General features: G+C 44.1%; 1 protein-coding gene across 2 annotated transcripts in view; it reads right to left on the minus strand.

Annotated features, from left to right (window-relative positions):
- Positions 1-1,705: 1,705 nt before the first annotated feature.
- The window catches only part of LOC128019174 (E3 ubiquitin-protein ligase MIB2-like), a 35,727-nt gene continuing 20,122 nt past the window's right edge, over positions 1,706-17,310 (minus strand). The window contains exons 11-19 of one of the 2 annotated variants that reach the window (XM_052605248.1): positions 14,595-14,743; positions 13,104-13,260; positions 12,781-12,935; positions 10,161-10,287; positions 9,056-9,280; positions 5,282-5,460; positions 5,016-5,200; positions 4,846-4,911; positions 1,706-4,113 (exon numbers count right to left, since the gene is read on the minus strand). In XM_052605248.1, the coding sequence (XP_052461208.1) occupies positions 3,872-4,113; positions 4,846-4,911; positions 5,016-5,200; positions 5,282-5,460; positions 9,056-9,280; positions 10,161-10,287; positions 12,781-12,935; positions 13,104-13,260; positions 14,595-14,743 (1,485 nt within the window). In that variant the 3' untranslated portion in view covers positions 1,706-3,871. Of the gene's footprint in view, positions 4,117-4,845; positions 4,912-5,015; positions 5,201-5,281; positions 5,461-9,055; positions 9,281-10,160; positions 10,288-12,780; positions 12,936-13,103; positions 13,261-14,594; positions 14,744-17,310 lie in introns of both variants that reach the window. The other variant, XM_052605247.1, reaches the window with a different exon arrangement.

The raw sequence follows: 17,310 nt of genomic DNA on the forward strand, positions 1-17,310 counted from the left end.
TCAGGGAGGAGACTGTGGAGTCTCCAGGTCAGGACCAGCAGACTGAAGGACAGCTTCATTCATCAAGCTGTCAGGAACTGAACTCCCTCCCACCCCTTTGCCCCAGGCACCACTGAACTCTGAACCCTCTCCCGTCATTTGCACCCCCCCCCCCCCAGATCCCCAGGTCCTTCCACTTCCCCCGACCATTAACAAACTGTGACCTACACCAGACACTTTGTGCAGCACTGGTCTGCTCACTACTTCATTCAACTACCTTTTCAGTCAGTTTAAATAAAGAACTGCTCTCTAAGCTTTTTGTCACATTAAATCAGTCCGAATAAGCTCTTTTGCACTAAAATTATTTTATCTGCACTGTTTGCACTCTATCTGTCATCTGCCTTGAGCTGCTTTATTTAACTGTATTTCATTTTTTCATTTTTTACATGTCCTTGTCTGTATAGTTATATTCTATATTTAATCTGTATCTATCTGTATTTTTATGCTCTACTGTTAGTGTTATCTGTATGCACCAAGGGTCTGAGAGTAATACAATTTCAATTCACTTTATGTATGTGCTGTACATGTGGAAGAATCGACAATAAAGCAGACTTGACTTATCACAGAACTTAATGCAATCAATCTTTGGAGAATGCTTTTTTTCCCTTATACACATAAGACCTTCTCTAGGATAGATTACATATTTAATCTAATTCTTCCATCTCTATATTACCACTTTTATTGTCTGATCACTCTGCAGTGTTATGCAATGTTCACCTTTTCAACAGTAAGACCAAGGCCCCTAGATGTGTGCCATGTGCCAAATCCTGCTGGAAAATGAAATCAGCATCTTCAAAAAGTTGATCAGCAGAAGAAAGCATGAAGTGCTCCGAAATGTATTGGTAAACGGGTGGAGTGACATTGGTTTCCAATAAACACAGTGGACCAACACCAGCAGATGACATTGCACCCCAAATCATCACAGACTGTGGAAACTTAACACTGGACTTCAAGCAACTTGGGCTAAGAGCTTCTCCACCCTTCCTCCAGACTCTATAATCTTGGTTTCCAAATGAAATACAAAACTTTCTCTCGTCTGAAAAGAGGACTTTGGACCACTGGGCAACAGTCCAGTTGTTCTTCTCCTTACCCAGGTAAAACGCCTAAGGTGTGGCTTAACAAGAGGAATACGACAAACTTTGAATAGATTTTGCTTGACAATCCTCATAATGCTGCCGTTCTCTCGGTTGGTTGGTTGTTTTTTTTCTCCACTCAACTTTCTGTTAACATGCTTGGATACAGCACTCTGTGAACAGCCAGCTTATTGGCAATTCATTTTGGTGACTTACACTCCTTGTGAAGGGTGTCAATGATTGTCAGAGACTGTTCTGAAGGCTCAGGAAACCTTTGCAGGTGTTTTGAATTGATTAGTTGATTGGCATGTCACCATATTCTAATTGGTTGAGATTGTGAACTGGTGGGCTTTTGTGAGACAAAATCATCACAATTAAACCAAAGACTTAGAATACTTCAGTCTGTGTGCATTGAATTTAATACGTGTTTCACAATAAATGAACTTTTTCTCAACATTCTAATTAATTGAGAAGCACCTGTATAGACACTCATAATCAGTCCAGTCTATACACTGTACATTTCTCTTAATGACTTGTGGTGACGAACCACATCACCTCAATACCTCACTTATCATATCATCACTGAAACCAAATTCATTGTCAGTTTTATTCATTGGTAAAATCCTTAGATTGGACTACAAGCAAGAAATGAAACCATAAATATGTGCTTATAAAACAGTTCAATATTTACTGCAAAATATTTTTTACAGAGTAAAACTTGAAAAAACTAAACAAAACAAAAAAATAAATATAGGAAATGGACAGTAAGGCCAACATCAGAACTCCACATAATGAACTGTATAAACATTTAGTAAAATACTTTCTTTTGAAGTAGAACTCAGCAAAACATTGATTTCTGTAGTTCATTATTATGTTTTTGTCCTTACCTGCTGACAACTCACATATATTTGTATTTCTTTTGAATGATGATTATGTACAGCACAAACAATATTATTAAAACCGTCAAAACAAATGAACAGTTCTTGATGAACTCTAGATAGTCTGCATCAAATAACTACAACAAAAGAATTCCGCGATTGAATTATGTATTCCTCTTGAAATTCACTGGCTCCATCTCTCCAATAGTGAAGTCAAGTTAACTCTGAAACTACTGGAGAAATGGAGCCGCTTCTGATTCTAAAAGCCAGTGGGAAGCTCACAATGAATGAAGCATGATGGCAAAGTTTACAAGATCTTTTGCCATACACATCATATCACAAACGTCTGGATACTCTGTATATTAAACATGAATAATGTATGAAACAGCAAGTGCAGTGAATTAAAAGTCAGACTGATGGCTTCCGGACAGTTGTTGTATTTGTGAGCTGTTAGCAGATAAGCTTAAATAAACTAGACAACACACTGTCCTGTTAAACCACTGTTCTCTTAACTGAAAAAACGAAAGAAATATGTTCAACAAACTGTACAATGTCCAGCCCTGTAACGAGGGCAGATAAGTTAAATCAATACATTATAAAGGCTTCACACGGACACGATGCTCTCTTACACACGCTAACAAAATTTGGCACTAAAACCTCTGCAGCGGTTGGTGTACAGCGAGACATTCAAATCCACATGTTTGTGTTGGCTATCCCAAAAGAGGGAGCTAAAAAAAAGCCCATCACAGAATGACACGTACAATAAAATAGAATTAACTCCATAAATGCACACAGTAAAGCCCTTCTGGAACAAAAACACTCCATGGACACTTAGACGCTAGGAGGGAATATGAACTGATGCTGAAGTACTAACAGGCCTAATTTGGAGTTAAATATTTCAACTAACAATGGTAATATACAGTGGGTTACTGACTTGCATGAACCTGAGAAAACTACAGAACTCCTAGGATTAGGAAGCATTCAGCACCACTGCGGACACAAATCAATCTACTGTTATGCTCTTAAGAGTCTTTCCGTCGGACCCTCGCACAGACACAGACTTATAACACTACAAATGGTATTCGTGACACAATATATGACATAGATAATACGCTCACCAGCATGCATTATGTATATCTCCTGCTTGCGGAAAGCTTGTGAAAGTTGTAGATCTGTGAGTGGTATGGTACAGGCATCTGTACATCTCCTCTGACGAACAACACGGCTGGTAAAAAACACACGACTGCAGGCTAATGTGCGTCAGACTCGGCTCAGAATGAAGTATCTGAAGAGTTAAGGCTCTGGATCACCGTGTCTGGTGGGATCTCACGGAAACCAGGTCTTATTTCACCCCAAAATCACATGAACATAAAGAACAAATCACATTTGACATCACGCCTTTTTTATGATCATTACATTCACTGTAAAAATGTTTCTATTGGCATAAATTAAAGCTAATACTGTACTACCAAGATGCACACACACTTCATATTTTGAGCATTACAGCAATGAGAACTGAAGGGGAAATGTCACAAAATAAAATTGTACACATGATTTCTCCCTTTGGATTTTAGTGGAACATATGGTCCAGGTCCTGACGTGTTTGGAGAGTCTTCCTGCTCTGTCACACTGCATGCTGGGTTTGTGTTACGGTTCGCTAAAATCGAGCTCTTCAGCAGCATGAAGAACATCTGATGTCTGACTGACTCTTCAGCTGCTGATGTTCAGCCGGTCGTACACGTCCTAAATGGCTGAAAACCCTGCTGATGTCATCGGTTGGCCGTCGATCACATCCTCCGGTGCGGCACGCTCCTGCTTCACAGCTAGATGATGAGCTCAGGACAGGACGGACCATGAAGCACAAACAGTCGAGCGCTGTGATCAGACGAACAGCTGGATCCTCTCGCGGATGGTCTGTCTGCAGATGGGGCAGGTCTTGAGCGCGGCGCTGCAGTCGATGCAGGAGGCGTGTCCGCACTGGAACACCAGCTTGATGTGGTTGTCGATGCAGATGGGGCAGGTGATGCGCTCCTCCATCTGTCGGTAGCGGGACTGCAGCTGCTCCAGCAGGTTGTGCTTCTCTGAGTTCTCTGAGCTGGGGCTGCACTCCACCTCCGTCTGGTCTGCTTTCAAGAGACACACATGCTCAGCTCCAAACACAACGCAACACAATGTAAGAGCAGGCATTAGCCAAACATAGAACTACAACTCAAATAGAAATAACAACGAAATAGAGCACGGGAACGGAACTCCTTTCATTTTTAATTACTGGTATCTGCGTCATAACAGTGTTTGGTTCCCTTTATTTTTACTGAAGCGAAAGAGCAAAGTTTCACCCTGAAGGTTCAGAATCACACCACGATTCCTTCACAATCCAGAGAGAACACAATTTCCCTTGTTCATGCTACTTTAATTTGCTGTTGGTTAGAAAGGCTAACTTTTATTTCGCTTCTTAGTCGATGTCTAAAGACAGACGGATGAGTCTAGAATCTAGAGCCCAGGTTAGACTTTAACAGGGTTCTGTGGGGTATGTGACTCCATTCTTCAGAAAGCAGACAGTATTTATTACTAACTAATATTTGGAAGAATTTTGGTTCTTCTTGGTAATTCAAGCAGAATGTCACCGAATCAGATGAATTAAGAGCTGAGTGTACGCTGACTGTGGCACTATGTGCTCAGTTTAAAAAAGGCATCATTAACTGTTATGAACTTTATCTTGTTCTAAAGTGCTTAGTATTTGGAAAGCAGGCCACTGGAGCAACAATAGCGTTTCTCCTGAGAAAGAACCAAAACTAAAAAGCGTTTAAATCTTAAAGCATAGCATATTATTGTAATTCAAATGTAAAAATGCTTACCTTGCCGAATTTTCTTTGTTATTGTCACCTGGCACCGGATACACTTCTTCATTCTGTGAGCACATTCTGAATAGATACAACACAGGACAGAGTTTCTGTAGACCTAGAACTGTAAAGGCAAGTAAAACGTGTTTTCTCTCTATTTGGTCTGGACTGAGTGTGAAGCTCACCCTCGCAGGCCACGCTGTGTTGACACGGAGAGAACAGCACCAGCAGGGCGAGCTCGGAGCAGATCAGGCACTCGCTCGGGCCCGTCACGCTGGGCATGGCCAGGTTGGTCATGGTGTTGGGCGTAGTGTGTACCCGCCTGAGACTGCTGCTGCTGCTGCCTGTGCCACACGTGACCGCTTGAAGCCTGAACACACACACACACACACACACGTCAGAATGACATCTGATCAGATCCCTCAATCAGTGAGCGGCTCAATCAACACACCTGTGTTTTTCTGCGAAGCTCCTGATGAGTGTTTGCACGCTGCTGTCTGTAACCAGGTCCAGTGGGCTTTTACCTTTATGGTTGGCATAACTGATATCAGCCCCTTCCTGTGCCAAGAAGCAAGCGATAGCAGCTCCTACGTTCAGCTCTGTGTTTCCCATCAGCCCTGAGCTACACAACTACAGGTGAAGGAGGAAGGAATACACCACTGATTATTATACAGTAACGCACAGCTTCTATTTGTCTGTTCTAGCACAGTTTTTGCACACACAGCCACTATCAGGTCTTGTTCGCATCTAGGACTTACATACCTGCTTATTTTCAAGGACTTCCAGTGTTATACTTACTTGTCTCCAGCAATTCCAAGTTACCTCCTGTGTTCATCCTTCACCGTCTCAACTCCTCTACTGCCACTTGGATTTGACTCACCTGTGTTCACTATCCCATCTGCTTGTGTCAAGAAACCACCTTACCTGTGATTTCCTGTCTCCGCCCCATCTGTACTGTAACAGAAGAGTATGAGGAGCTCTTAGAGTTGGTGACTCACGCGGTGGCCAAACTAAGCACTGAATAGCCCGCCAACGAAACAACTGAACCGCAGCGAAGCAAGCTCGATGAACGATTCCTGCGGGCGAGTCAACCACCTCCTAGCTGGGGCCTTACATTCTTTCCCGATCTGCATGAAGAGATCGCCCGATCGTGGAATGCCACCGCCGGGGGACCTCTTACACCAGAGGTCAGTCTCAAGAGATTGATTCCCTTAGGAGATTATTTAGCAGCATGAAAACTACTGCCAAATGTATCTCAATGGGTCCTTCACAGAGTAGAAACAGACTACCGTATTCAGTTTGGCTCCTCACCGCCGATGTTCAGTTGGCCCCAAGCAGGGTCTGGTTATGGAACAGGAAGTGAAAACTCTACTAGAGAAGGAGGCCATCGAGGTGGTCCCTCCTCAAGACAGGGAATCCGGGTTTTACAGCCGGTATTTCATAGTTCCAAAGAAGGATGGGGGGTTATGTCCGATTGTAGATCTGTGGGTCTTAAATCGATCTGTTATGAGACTTAAGTTCAAAATGCTCACGATCAAGCATGTTGTATCTCAGATCAGGTCCGAAGACTTGTTTGTCACAATAGATCTCAAAGATGCATACTTCCACATATCCATCCTTCCACAATACAGGAAGTTTCTGAGGTTCCCTTTCGGGGGTGAAGCTAACCAATATTGAGTACTTCCCTTCGGCCTTGTACTCTCACCCCGCACGTTCACAAACTGTGCAGATTCAGCTCTGGTCCCCCTGCGCATGACGGGCATCGGCTTTCTCAACTATATCGACGATTGGTTGATTTTAGCTTAGTCAGAGCAGGTTGCGGTTCGGCATCGAGATGTCGTCCTCGCACATATGGGGGAGCTAGGTTTGAGACTGAATGCCAAAAAGAGTGTACTTTCTCCAGTTCAGAGAACCACCTATCTAGGCGTAGTATGTGATTCGACCACAATGCAGGCACGATTGTCTCCTGCTCGTATCGAGTCGATCCTCATCGCAGTCAAGAGAGTCAAAGAAGGCCAGTCACTCATTGTCAAACAATTTCAGAGATTGTTGGGTCTGATGGCAGCTGCGTCCAACGTGATACCTCTTGGCCTGATGTACATGAGACCCCTACAGTGGTGGCTCAAGACCAAGGGATTTTCCCCCCGGGGCAATCCACTTTGGACTATCAAGGTCATGCGGCGCTGCCTCCGTGCCTTAGAAATGTGGAAGAAACCTTAATTCTTGAATCAGGGCCCGGTGCTGGGAGCTCCTTGTCGCTGTGTAATACTAGCGACGGATGCATCCCTCACTGGTTGGGATGCGGTCATGAGAGGCCACCCTGCCAGTGGTCTGTGGAGTGGTCGCCATCTAACATGGCACATCAATTGTCTAGAGTTGCTAGCAGTTTATCGTGCACTGAAGCACTTTCTCCCAGACCTAAGGGGTCACCATGTATTGGTGCGCACCAACAACACATCGGTGGTCTCTTATATAAACCCCCAGGAAGGTCTGTGTTTGCGCCCCTTGTACAAGCTGGCGCACCAGATCCTTGTGTGGACCCAGAACAAACTCCTCTCATTAAGAGCAGTATTCCTGGGAAACTAAATATGGGAGCAGACATACTGTCGAGGCAGGGGCCGAGGCCCGGGGAATGGAAGCTTCACCCTGAGGTGGAGATATGGAGTTTTTGGCAGAGCTCAAGTAGACCTCTCTGCGACTCAAGAGACGTCACAATGTCCCCTTTGGTTCTCTCTAGTTCATCCAGCTCCTCTGGGACTGGACACTATGGTACAGACCTGGCCGAGGCTTCTCAACCGAGGTTATTGAGACCATCCTCCAAGCCAGAGCTCCCTCAACGAGGAAACTGTACACACTGAGGTGGAAACTCTTCACCTCATGGCGCAGAGACAGCCAGCTAGACCCAGCAAACTGCCCAGTTGGTAGAGTTCTGGAGTTCCTACAGGCCAGGCTCTCTGCAGGGTTGACATTCATTGCGGCCTACCATGCCCTTCTCGATGGTCAGTCTTTGGGAAGACACCCCTTAGTTACACGTTTCCTCCGCGGTGCGCTGAGGCTGAGACCTCCAGTGCGGTCTCGTATTCCCCCGTGAGACTTGGTTGTGGTGTTAGAGGCTTTGTGCAAATCTCCATTTGAGCCTATTCAAGATATTTCAGACAGACATCTGACTCTTAAAACCGCCTTTCTGTTGGCCATTACATGCACCTGGCATGACCAAAGTGTTCATATACCCTCGAGCGGGATATGTTCCTAAGGTTCACTCTGTCACACCACAACCTGTAGTGCTGCAGGCCTTCTGTCCTCCTCCCTTCCGGGAGCCAGACCAAGAGAAGCTAAATTGTATGTGTCCAGTTCGAGCACTGGACGCATACATCCACAGAGCTTTCCTGTGGAGAAAAACAGACCAATTGCTTGTATGCTACAGTCCCCCCAAGAGGGGTTCTCCTGCTTTTAAGCAGACTATTAGTCGTTGTATAGTCGAGGCTATGGCTATGAGTCCCCTGGTCTCCCGCTGTCGGGAGCCAAGGCTCATTCTACACGGGGTATGGCGACCTCCAAGTGTCCCTGCTGGACATCTGCAATGCTGCGGGGCGGTCCATGCCTTCTACTTTCACAAAATTCTATGGCTTAGACATGCCAGTCACTCCAGGTGCTTCAATCCTCTCATCTTAAGCTGTGCTCTTCGGATACACACTAGGCAGGGGTTTGGTAGTCTGGCAGCATTGGTACTCGTTCCCCAAAGCGTTTCGACACAGCTCGAGTTTCTGAAGAGGAACGTCGTTAGGTTACGTATGTAACCCTAGTTCCTCAAGGGAACGAGACCCTGCGTCTCGAGGCCATACCCCCGGGCACCCCTTCCGGCGTTTGCTGGTACTCTAAGCTAATGCCAGCTGCGCGGCTCGTGCCTTTATAGCTTCCTGGTCACCCCGCCTGTGACGTCACGCTCTTCCATTGGACTGATTACACACGATATTCAGAGTCGCTCCACACTTGAATGCTTGATATGTTTCCCAAAGCATTTCGATGCAGCGTCTCGTTTCCTTGAGGAACTAGGGTTACATATGTAAACTAGAGACGTATGTGGCAATGGCAATCATTTAAAAAAAAAAAGTCAGCATCGTAATCAGCAACTGGTAAATAAAGATTCCAGTAGCTTTACTGACAACACTTCGTAAGAATGGTGTTGAGCATTAACAAACATAAAGACTCTCTCTCCTGATCTTACCCTGCTGTAGAGCACCGCTCCTTCTCCCTCACCGCTGCTCATGACGGAGGCCAGCTGCTGGCGGCTGAGGGCCGTGTGCATGGCTGTGTCTCCATCCTCATCCTCTGCATTGACATCTGCCCCCTCCGTCACCAGCAGGGCCACGAGAGCCACATGACCCTGAGTCACGGCCAGCTGCAGCGGCGTCTGATTGCGATTGTTGCGAATGTTGACATCACAACGACCCTTAAAGCAAAAGAGGGAGAATTATGGAAGTTACAAATACACAGGTGATCAAAAGTTGGACACACTGAACTGAGCTTACATATTGTTTTATTTAAAGGCTTCTGTTTAGATGTTAGTGATCTAGAATAAATATCTACATTCTGAAATAAAGAAAAATCCCAGTATTATAAATATTTCAAAACTTCCATTCTCTGCTTTAAATGTGTACAAAACATTCTAAAGTAATAAACACATGCGACCCCAGCAGCCACCAGATGGCAGCACACGTACTGTATTACACGCACTGAGCACATGCAGCACACAGGACAAGACATGAGTCATGAATGATCTATTAGAAGAGCCAGGTCATCTCATAACAGACACACAACAAACCTCAAAACACACCTGTGGCATCAACACAAAATACCTTTCTTTAATAAAAAGTGTGTTTACAGTATGTGTATACATCGAGGGTTTACTGAGGGTTTAAAAGCAGACATATTTTGTTATTCTCAGCTAAAGTACAAAAATGACTCTCAAGTAGTTTAAATGATCCTTTCTAGATATGACTACTTCTCTCTACAGATGAACATCCTGATGTTCCTGATATAATTCAAGTGTCAGAGTTTAGATATATCCTAAAACCTATTTTTATGACAGTCAGGACAAGAGTCTGGATATAACCTTACATAGAAAGTATTGACAAGTGATTTATTAGATCACCTTATACTTGAGGAATGGTGAAGTATTAATGTTATACTTCCTAAACGGTGCAGTTCTGTAGTTTGCTGCACACTTTCCACTTTATCTTCTATTGTAGTTATATTCCTGTAGATGTATTTTGTCCATGTTTTAAGCAGACAGAATTTTTGGAGTTAATTGTGATCTAAATCTCTCACACCTCTTTGAGGAGGATCTCAGCTACATCGCGGTGGTTGTTCAAGGCGGCCAGATGCAGAGCAGAGAAACCGTCTTCCTTCTTAACGTCAGCCAGCTGGCGCGCTCGAGCCAAGATCATCTCCGTCGCTCTGGAGGAACACAAACAGAGACCGAGACCATCAGCCCCGTATGATTCCCACCGTGTCAGAAATGGGAATCCAGAGCCAACAGGACTCGCTCAATCACATTTGACATTTATATCTGTTTTCCTACAGTCAGAAAAAAGCTGTCACATGAGAAACATGAAACTAGAACAGCTAGGAAATCTGTCTAGAGATCATCATTATACAGAAGTACCTGAGCCACCGAATGTAAAGACTGAGTCACTTCCAGAGCTCCAGAGACACAGCTCGTCCTCGTGTGTTTGTGCTGTGATTAGTGCTGCTCTGAAGCTGATGTCAAACAGGATTCAGCAGCTCTGCATTAGAGCAGATTACACCTCCACCCTGTCTGTGTGTGTGTGTGTGTGAGTGTGTGTGTGTGTGAGTGTGAGTGGGCATGTTTTTGTGCCATATCAGGACACAACTCTGTATAATGTCATGGGTATGACACAGGTATTACAAGGAGAGGGTGACTTATGAGGACATAACCCATGTCCCCATTTCTCAAAACACTTATAAATCATACAGAATGAGTTTTTTTTGAGAAAGTAAAAATGCAGAAAGTTTCCTGTGAGGGTTAGGGTTAGGTGTAGGGTTGGTGAAGGACCATAGAATATACAGTTTCTACAGAATAAAAACCATTACACCTATGGGATGAACACACTTTACACTAAAACAAACGAGTGTGAGTGTGTGTGTGAGTCTGTGTGTGTGTGTGTGTGTGGGAGAGAGAGAGAGAGAGAGAGAGAGAGAGAGAGAAAAGAGAGAGAGAGAGAGAATGTGTGTGTGTGTGTGTGTCTGTGCGTGTGTGTGTTTGTGTATAACCAGAATAACAAGTTTTACTGTTGACATCCTACGGTTCATCAGCAACATCACACACACCTCATCTAATCTGAACAATCATGGACATCTGATGTCTTGGTCAAACTAACAGACTACAAGACAACAGGCAGTTCCTAACCTAGTTTAATCAGCCAGACTTTTGGCTTTTGGTCTAAAGTCTGGTCCACACCACCCACCATCACAAATCATGGTACAGTCTCTGTGAACGGGTGCAGAGAAAACACTGTGTGTAGACTTGTCCAGATGTACTGAGGACAACACTGAGCGCTGTACAGCTGCTGTAACAACACGGTGAACAACAAGCACTGCAAACACTGGAAACAGACGCCATGCATTCAGTGTACACTACAACTAGTCAACACACCAGCACTTCACAGCAAAACACAGAAGAACTAGCTATTTGTGCTAAATAAGCACAGATAAAGAGAAGTCATCATTATTATAAAGCTATGACACAGGTGAGCAGTGCAATGTGCTGTTAGTTTTATTATTATTATTATTAGAGCGCAAAATAATGCCTATCATTGCAATTTATATTGAGCAATATATATATATATATATATATATATATTTTTTATCATTTTAACCATTATACAGTAAGAGTTAAGTTACTTTATTTGACACAGGACTAAATTAAAAATAGCTGATAAAACCACCAACACTGACTGAATGGCACTAGACTGAGTTTGTTTGTCTCTGGTCAGTATCTCAGAAAATGAATGTTTCTTGTGGTCAAAATTGAAACGGTGGAACGATAAGAGGATAAGATCTGCTCAAGTACAAGCCTCATGGGAACACACACACCAGCATACAGCGACTGTCAGAGAAGGATGTGTTTATATAGTGTCAGGATCCGTCTATCACTGCCACAACACTTTCAGGATTTACTCTATTAATACAAACAATCAGCTGCATTTGTATCACCACAGAGGAACTGAAGGCTGTCCATATCCTCCATATGATCAGAATGTCATCATTTGATCTCAGAAACTGCACAAAACACGTCCCATACTGCACTGAGACAGCCGTCTACAGTATGTGTGTGATCAAGAGACATGCACTATACGTTTAAGTTTGCAGGGTACCAAATGCAAAGCTCGGTTAGTGAGGACAAATAATGAAAGTTTGATAGCTTTCAGTTGATGTCAGGCTGGAGGTCATCTATATATTAACACCAGGGTTAGGGAAAGTTACTATTTCAAAAAGTAATGTATTTCAATATTGTAACTTTTTATGACTTTTGGTAATAATGCATTTCATTAATTTTGTGTCACTGTGTGGGCTGGGCTTGCTTGTTTGTCTTTTAATAACAAAAAACCCAAAAGTGATATTTGTCTCACCAGAAGTGAAACGAATAAGGCATGGGGACAGGAGACACGTCAGACAATATATAGGAAAACGTAAAAGTAACTTGCTTTGCTTACTTGAGACAGTAACTCAAGCACTGCTTTAATTTACTAGCTAAACGGAGTAGGTTACTCAACACTGCTCAACACAGGAACATCTGTGCAGCTCCTTCAGGACGTTTACAGACACGTACAGATGTGACTGCTGGGAGAGGGCTTCAGATACCCTCAGTTTAGGTGATTTGGCTCAGGCTGACCAATCTGAGCTCCAGGAGGACGGCTGGACACTCACAGTTTGTTGCCCTTCAGAGCGGCGTGCTGCAGCAGGTTAAAGCCGCGGTTGTTCTGCTGTGTGAAATCAATGCTGGGCACCACAGCCAGAATCTCAATGATGCTCCTGAAGTCTTTAGCGATGGCGTCGTGTAAGGGTGTATCTCCATACGAATCCTGATAACACACAGAAACATGATGTTAGTCAACACTGGCTAATCTAGTTTCGGCTCATTCTAATTTTACAGAAACGTTACAGGGATACTGCACTATTCGATCACAAAAGGCCTCCTCACAGATGACTGATCCAGCTCCACAGGCGTGTGAGGGGTGTTAGTGTCTAACCTGCAGGTTGATGTCTGCCGAGTGCTCCGTCAACACTCTCACCACATCCGTGAAGCCTTTATTGACAGCGATGTGCAGCGGCGTACACATGGAGTTATTCAGCAGGTTCACACTGGCTCCTTTACTGAGCAGCAAACGTGCGATCGCTGCCTGATTCCTGCACACAAACCACAGCATCCAGAGGAACACACGGAGGAAAATACAGACAGATCTTGTTTTATCTAGCTGTATTTACTGTAGACACTACACCAACAGGTCAGAAATAAGAAAACAATTATCTATGATTTTAAAGGGGGCTGATTCTTTTCTAAACCCAGTGAACAATACTGAATTTACTACGGTGAAAGAATGTCATGCTGTAGTCAAGTCAAGTTGATTAATCAATTAAAAATGTGCTCAAGGTTTTCGGTCAGCCCCTTGAGTTTCATAATGAGTTTGAATTACTACCATCAAACCAGAGGTACAGAGTCCCAAGGTTTAACAAAGTTAGGCTGAAACATTTTTTTGTGCATCAGGGAATCCTATAGTTGAATTAGAAACTTATTAAAAAATCTTGAGTATTGTGAACATGGTGTATAGGTGTAGTAGGAGGGTAAGGTAGAATGTAATGTTTAAGGGAGTGAAATGGATAATGTGTTTTTGTTCTTGTGTGGATGAAGTGCATGTAATTGTTTAAAGGATGTCGATTGTTGTAAACATATATACTGTGATGCAAGAAAAATGTCAGACTTGTCTGACAATAAAGTGCTATATCGTATCATATCATATCATACTCCTAAAACTACACCGAAATGACCAGCGAGTCAGCCACTAATAATTTTAATTAATAATTAAACTCAGTGTATTTATCCTCATATTTCTTTTGGCCTGTGTAGTTTTGTTCACACTATTAAAGTTCACACAAATCAGCTAAATGCTCTAAACTAAACCCGTGTGGGGAGCTAGTGATGAAGCTACATCAGTCAGAATCACGTCAAATGGCCCAAATCATCTCTTCTTGGAAATAATGTGAAGTGCAGCTGCTCTGGACCGGCCAGATGATGTCCATCACTGTCAACCTCTAGAGCCCAAAGACATCAATCCACCAGCAATAGAAATGCCTTCACATCTACTTTAGAAGTTTAAAAGCATCATGATTTAGTGGAGTTTTAACAGAGCTAGATAATGCCACTGTGGCTTGGTTTTGCTCTAGCTGTATAAACATGAATCAGATTACAGTTCGCCCTGGCACAGTGTGTGTTGTGACGCTTGTATTTAATCCTTTAAGTAATCAGGTACAGTGCAGACTGCACATGTAAACATGCTCTGTGTCTCTGGAGTGTGCCTTCATCTTAATGAGTTAAATACAGCTAACTGAGGACAAGCACAGTACAACATTTCTGTTTGCACAGGATGTCCTGCATCTAATACTGGGGAACGTACACATGGCCTGTTCTTATAAGTGTAGGTAATAACCAGCTGTGGAGGTCAGGAATAAGCACTGGCCCTCACCCGAACGCTGTGTAATGTAGAACAGCGTCTCCATCTTCATCTTTAGCTTCAATACTGCTGTTAGCCTGAAGAAGAGCCTTCACCACCTCCACATGCCCCTGATGAGCAGCCACCTGCAGAGCCGTCTTCCCCTGGTTCTTAATATCCACCTGAACACAGTCACACACAGCCCTCGGTCAAATACACTTCTGACATCACTTCACCCCATCTACCTGCCCGATCAGCCTACTTAATCAAGAGATCACACAAAAGAGGAAAACGTGCAGAACATCAGGTCAGAGATGTCAATGAGTTTGTTTCTTCATCAGATTTGTAGAAATGTAGCACTGCATCAGTGTCTCATCAATGGATGCTCTGCAGTGAATGGGTGCCGTCAGAATGAGAGTCCAAACAGCTGATAAAACATCACAATAATCCACAAGTAATCCACACCACTCATAAATTAATGTTTTTCACTGTAGGAAGCATTATTGATGATAGGGATGTAATGATTAACCGCGAGCCGCTTGAAGATCGATTCAAATATGTGATGATTCAAATCAGTTGAGATGCTAAATAAATCACGATAGGGCTAGGATGAATGTATGTCTGAGGGGAACTTACTGTCTTTAGAAAAGTTAGGTGTTTTTTTTTCTTTTTATCTTGCTCTGTATAAAGCATATTAAAGTTCAAAAGTACAGCACTGCTTTATTTACAGCTTTAACCTTGAAAACACTTTAAGCTCCACCCGCTGTGGTGTTCACGAGTGCTTTGTTTACAGCGGTGACCAAGGGAGAGCTTTAAAGGGGGGGTGAAATGCTCGTTTTCACTCAATATCCTGTTAATCTTGAGTACATATAGAGTAGTACTGCATCCTTCATAAATCCAAAAAGTCTTTAGTTTTATTATATTCATAAGAGAAAGATAGTCTGTACCGATTTTTCCCGGAAAAACACGACCGGCTGGAGGCGTGACGTGTGGGCGGAGCTAAAGAATCACGAGCGCCAGTAGGCTTTTGCGTCGAGAGCGTTTGGAAGCTGTGACATTACCATGAGGAAAAACCCATCATCCAAAACAAACCATGGCTTACAGTCAGATTCAGCGTTTATTTATGGTCCAGAATCAGATCCAGAGGCTGAAACTGAACGAGAGCAGCAGCAGCAACGACTCGCTCCGAGCGGGGCTCGAACCCGGGTCTTCGATGGGAGGCGGACGCACTAACAAGGAGGCAGAGATATTTGAAGCAGTTTTACTCACCGCCTGCGGTTCCAACACACGATCGTGACCCTTTTTCCTTGGGATTGCATTATCCTTAAGAAATAAACGATATGCAAATCCGTCGTCAAACTGGGCCTTGTTTGTAAAACAAGCATCTTCGAAATGCAGGGAACAAACAAAAACACTTGCACAACTCCGTTGATGCTCTGTAAAAATAAACTCCATCCACTGGTCCCTTAATGCTGTTTCTCTTTTGGTAATCTGTGCAGGGTTGTCTTGCCCTGGCAACCAAAAACACACTTCTTTTGTGACATTTGGTGACGCTCTCGCTCTGATCAGTGAAGTCTGTTGTGCTCTCAGTGCTCTGCTATACGGGAGCGCACTCTTCCGGCAGAAGTGCCTCAGGACCCATATAAGGAAATTCCGCTCCATCTAACGTCACACAGAGACATACTCGAAAAAAACCTTCCGAAACTTGTGACAAACCGGAAGGAGTATTTTGGGAACAAAAATACTCCTTCAAACGTACAACTTAATTTTTGAAACTTTGTCCATGTTTAGCATGGGAATCTAACTCTTTAACAGTGTAAAAAACTCAGTATGCATGAAATAGCATTTCACCCCCCCCTTTAAGCTCCTCCCGCTGCGGTGTTCACGAGTGCTTTGTTTACAGCGGTGACCAAGGAAACGCTTTAAGCTCCTCCCGCTGCGGTGTTCACGAGTGCTTTGTTTACAGCGGTGACCAAGGAAACGCTTTAAGCTCCTCCCGCTGCGGTGTTCACGAGTGCTTTGTTTACAGCGGTGACCAAGGCAACGCTTTAAGCTCCTCCCGCTGCGGTGTTCACGAGTGCTTTGTTTACAGCGGTGACCAAGGAAACGCTTTAAGCTCCTCCCGCTGCCTTGTTCACGATTGCTTTGTTTACAGCGGTGACCAAGGCAACGCTTTAAGCTCCTCCTGCTGCCTTGTTCACGAGTGCTTTGTTTAAAGCGGTGACCAAGGAAACGCTTTAAGCTCCTCCCGCTGCGGTGTTCACGAGTGCTTTGTTTACAGCGGTGACCAAGGCAACGCTTTAAGCTCCTCCCGCTGCGGTGTTCACGAGTGCTTTGTTTACAGCGGTGACCAAGGAAACGCTTTAAGCTCCTCCCGCTGCGGTGTTCACGAGTGCTTTGTTTACAGCGGTGACCAAGGCAACGCTTTAAGCTCCTCCTGCTGCCTTGTTCACGAGTGCTTTGTTTACAGCGGTGACCAAGGAAACGCTTTAAGCTCCTCCCGCTGCGGTGTTCACGAGTGCTTTGTTTACAGCGGTGACCAAGGAAACGCTTTAAGCTCCTCCTGCTGCGGTGTTCAAGAGTGCTTTGTTTATAGCTGTGACCAAGGAAACGCTTTAAGCTCAGAAACCCCGGCAGCCATATCACCCTGGAGCCCAAGACCGGTTGCCCACTGAAGCTAAGCAGGGCTGAGCCTGGTCAGTACCTGGATGGGAGACCTCCTGAGAACACTAGGTTGCTGCTGGAAGAG

This window comes from Carassius gibelio, chromosome A8 (assembly GCF_023724105.1).
Source record: "Carassius gibelio isolate Cgi1373 ecotype wild population from Czech Republic chromosome A8, carGib1.2-hapl.c, whole genome shotgun sequence".
In the NCBI taxonomy this organism is placed as follows: domain Eukaryota; kingdom Metazoa; phylum Chordata; class Actinopteri; order Cypriniformes; family Cyprinidae; genus Carassius; species Carassius gibelio.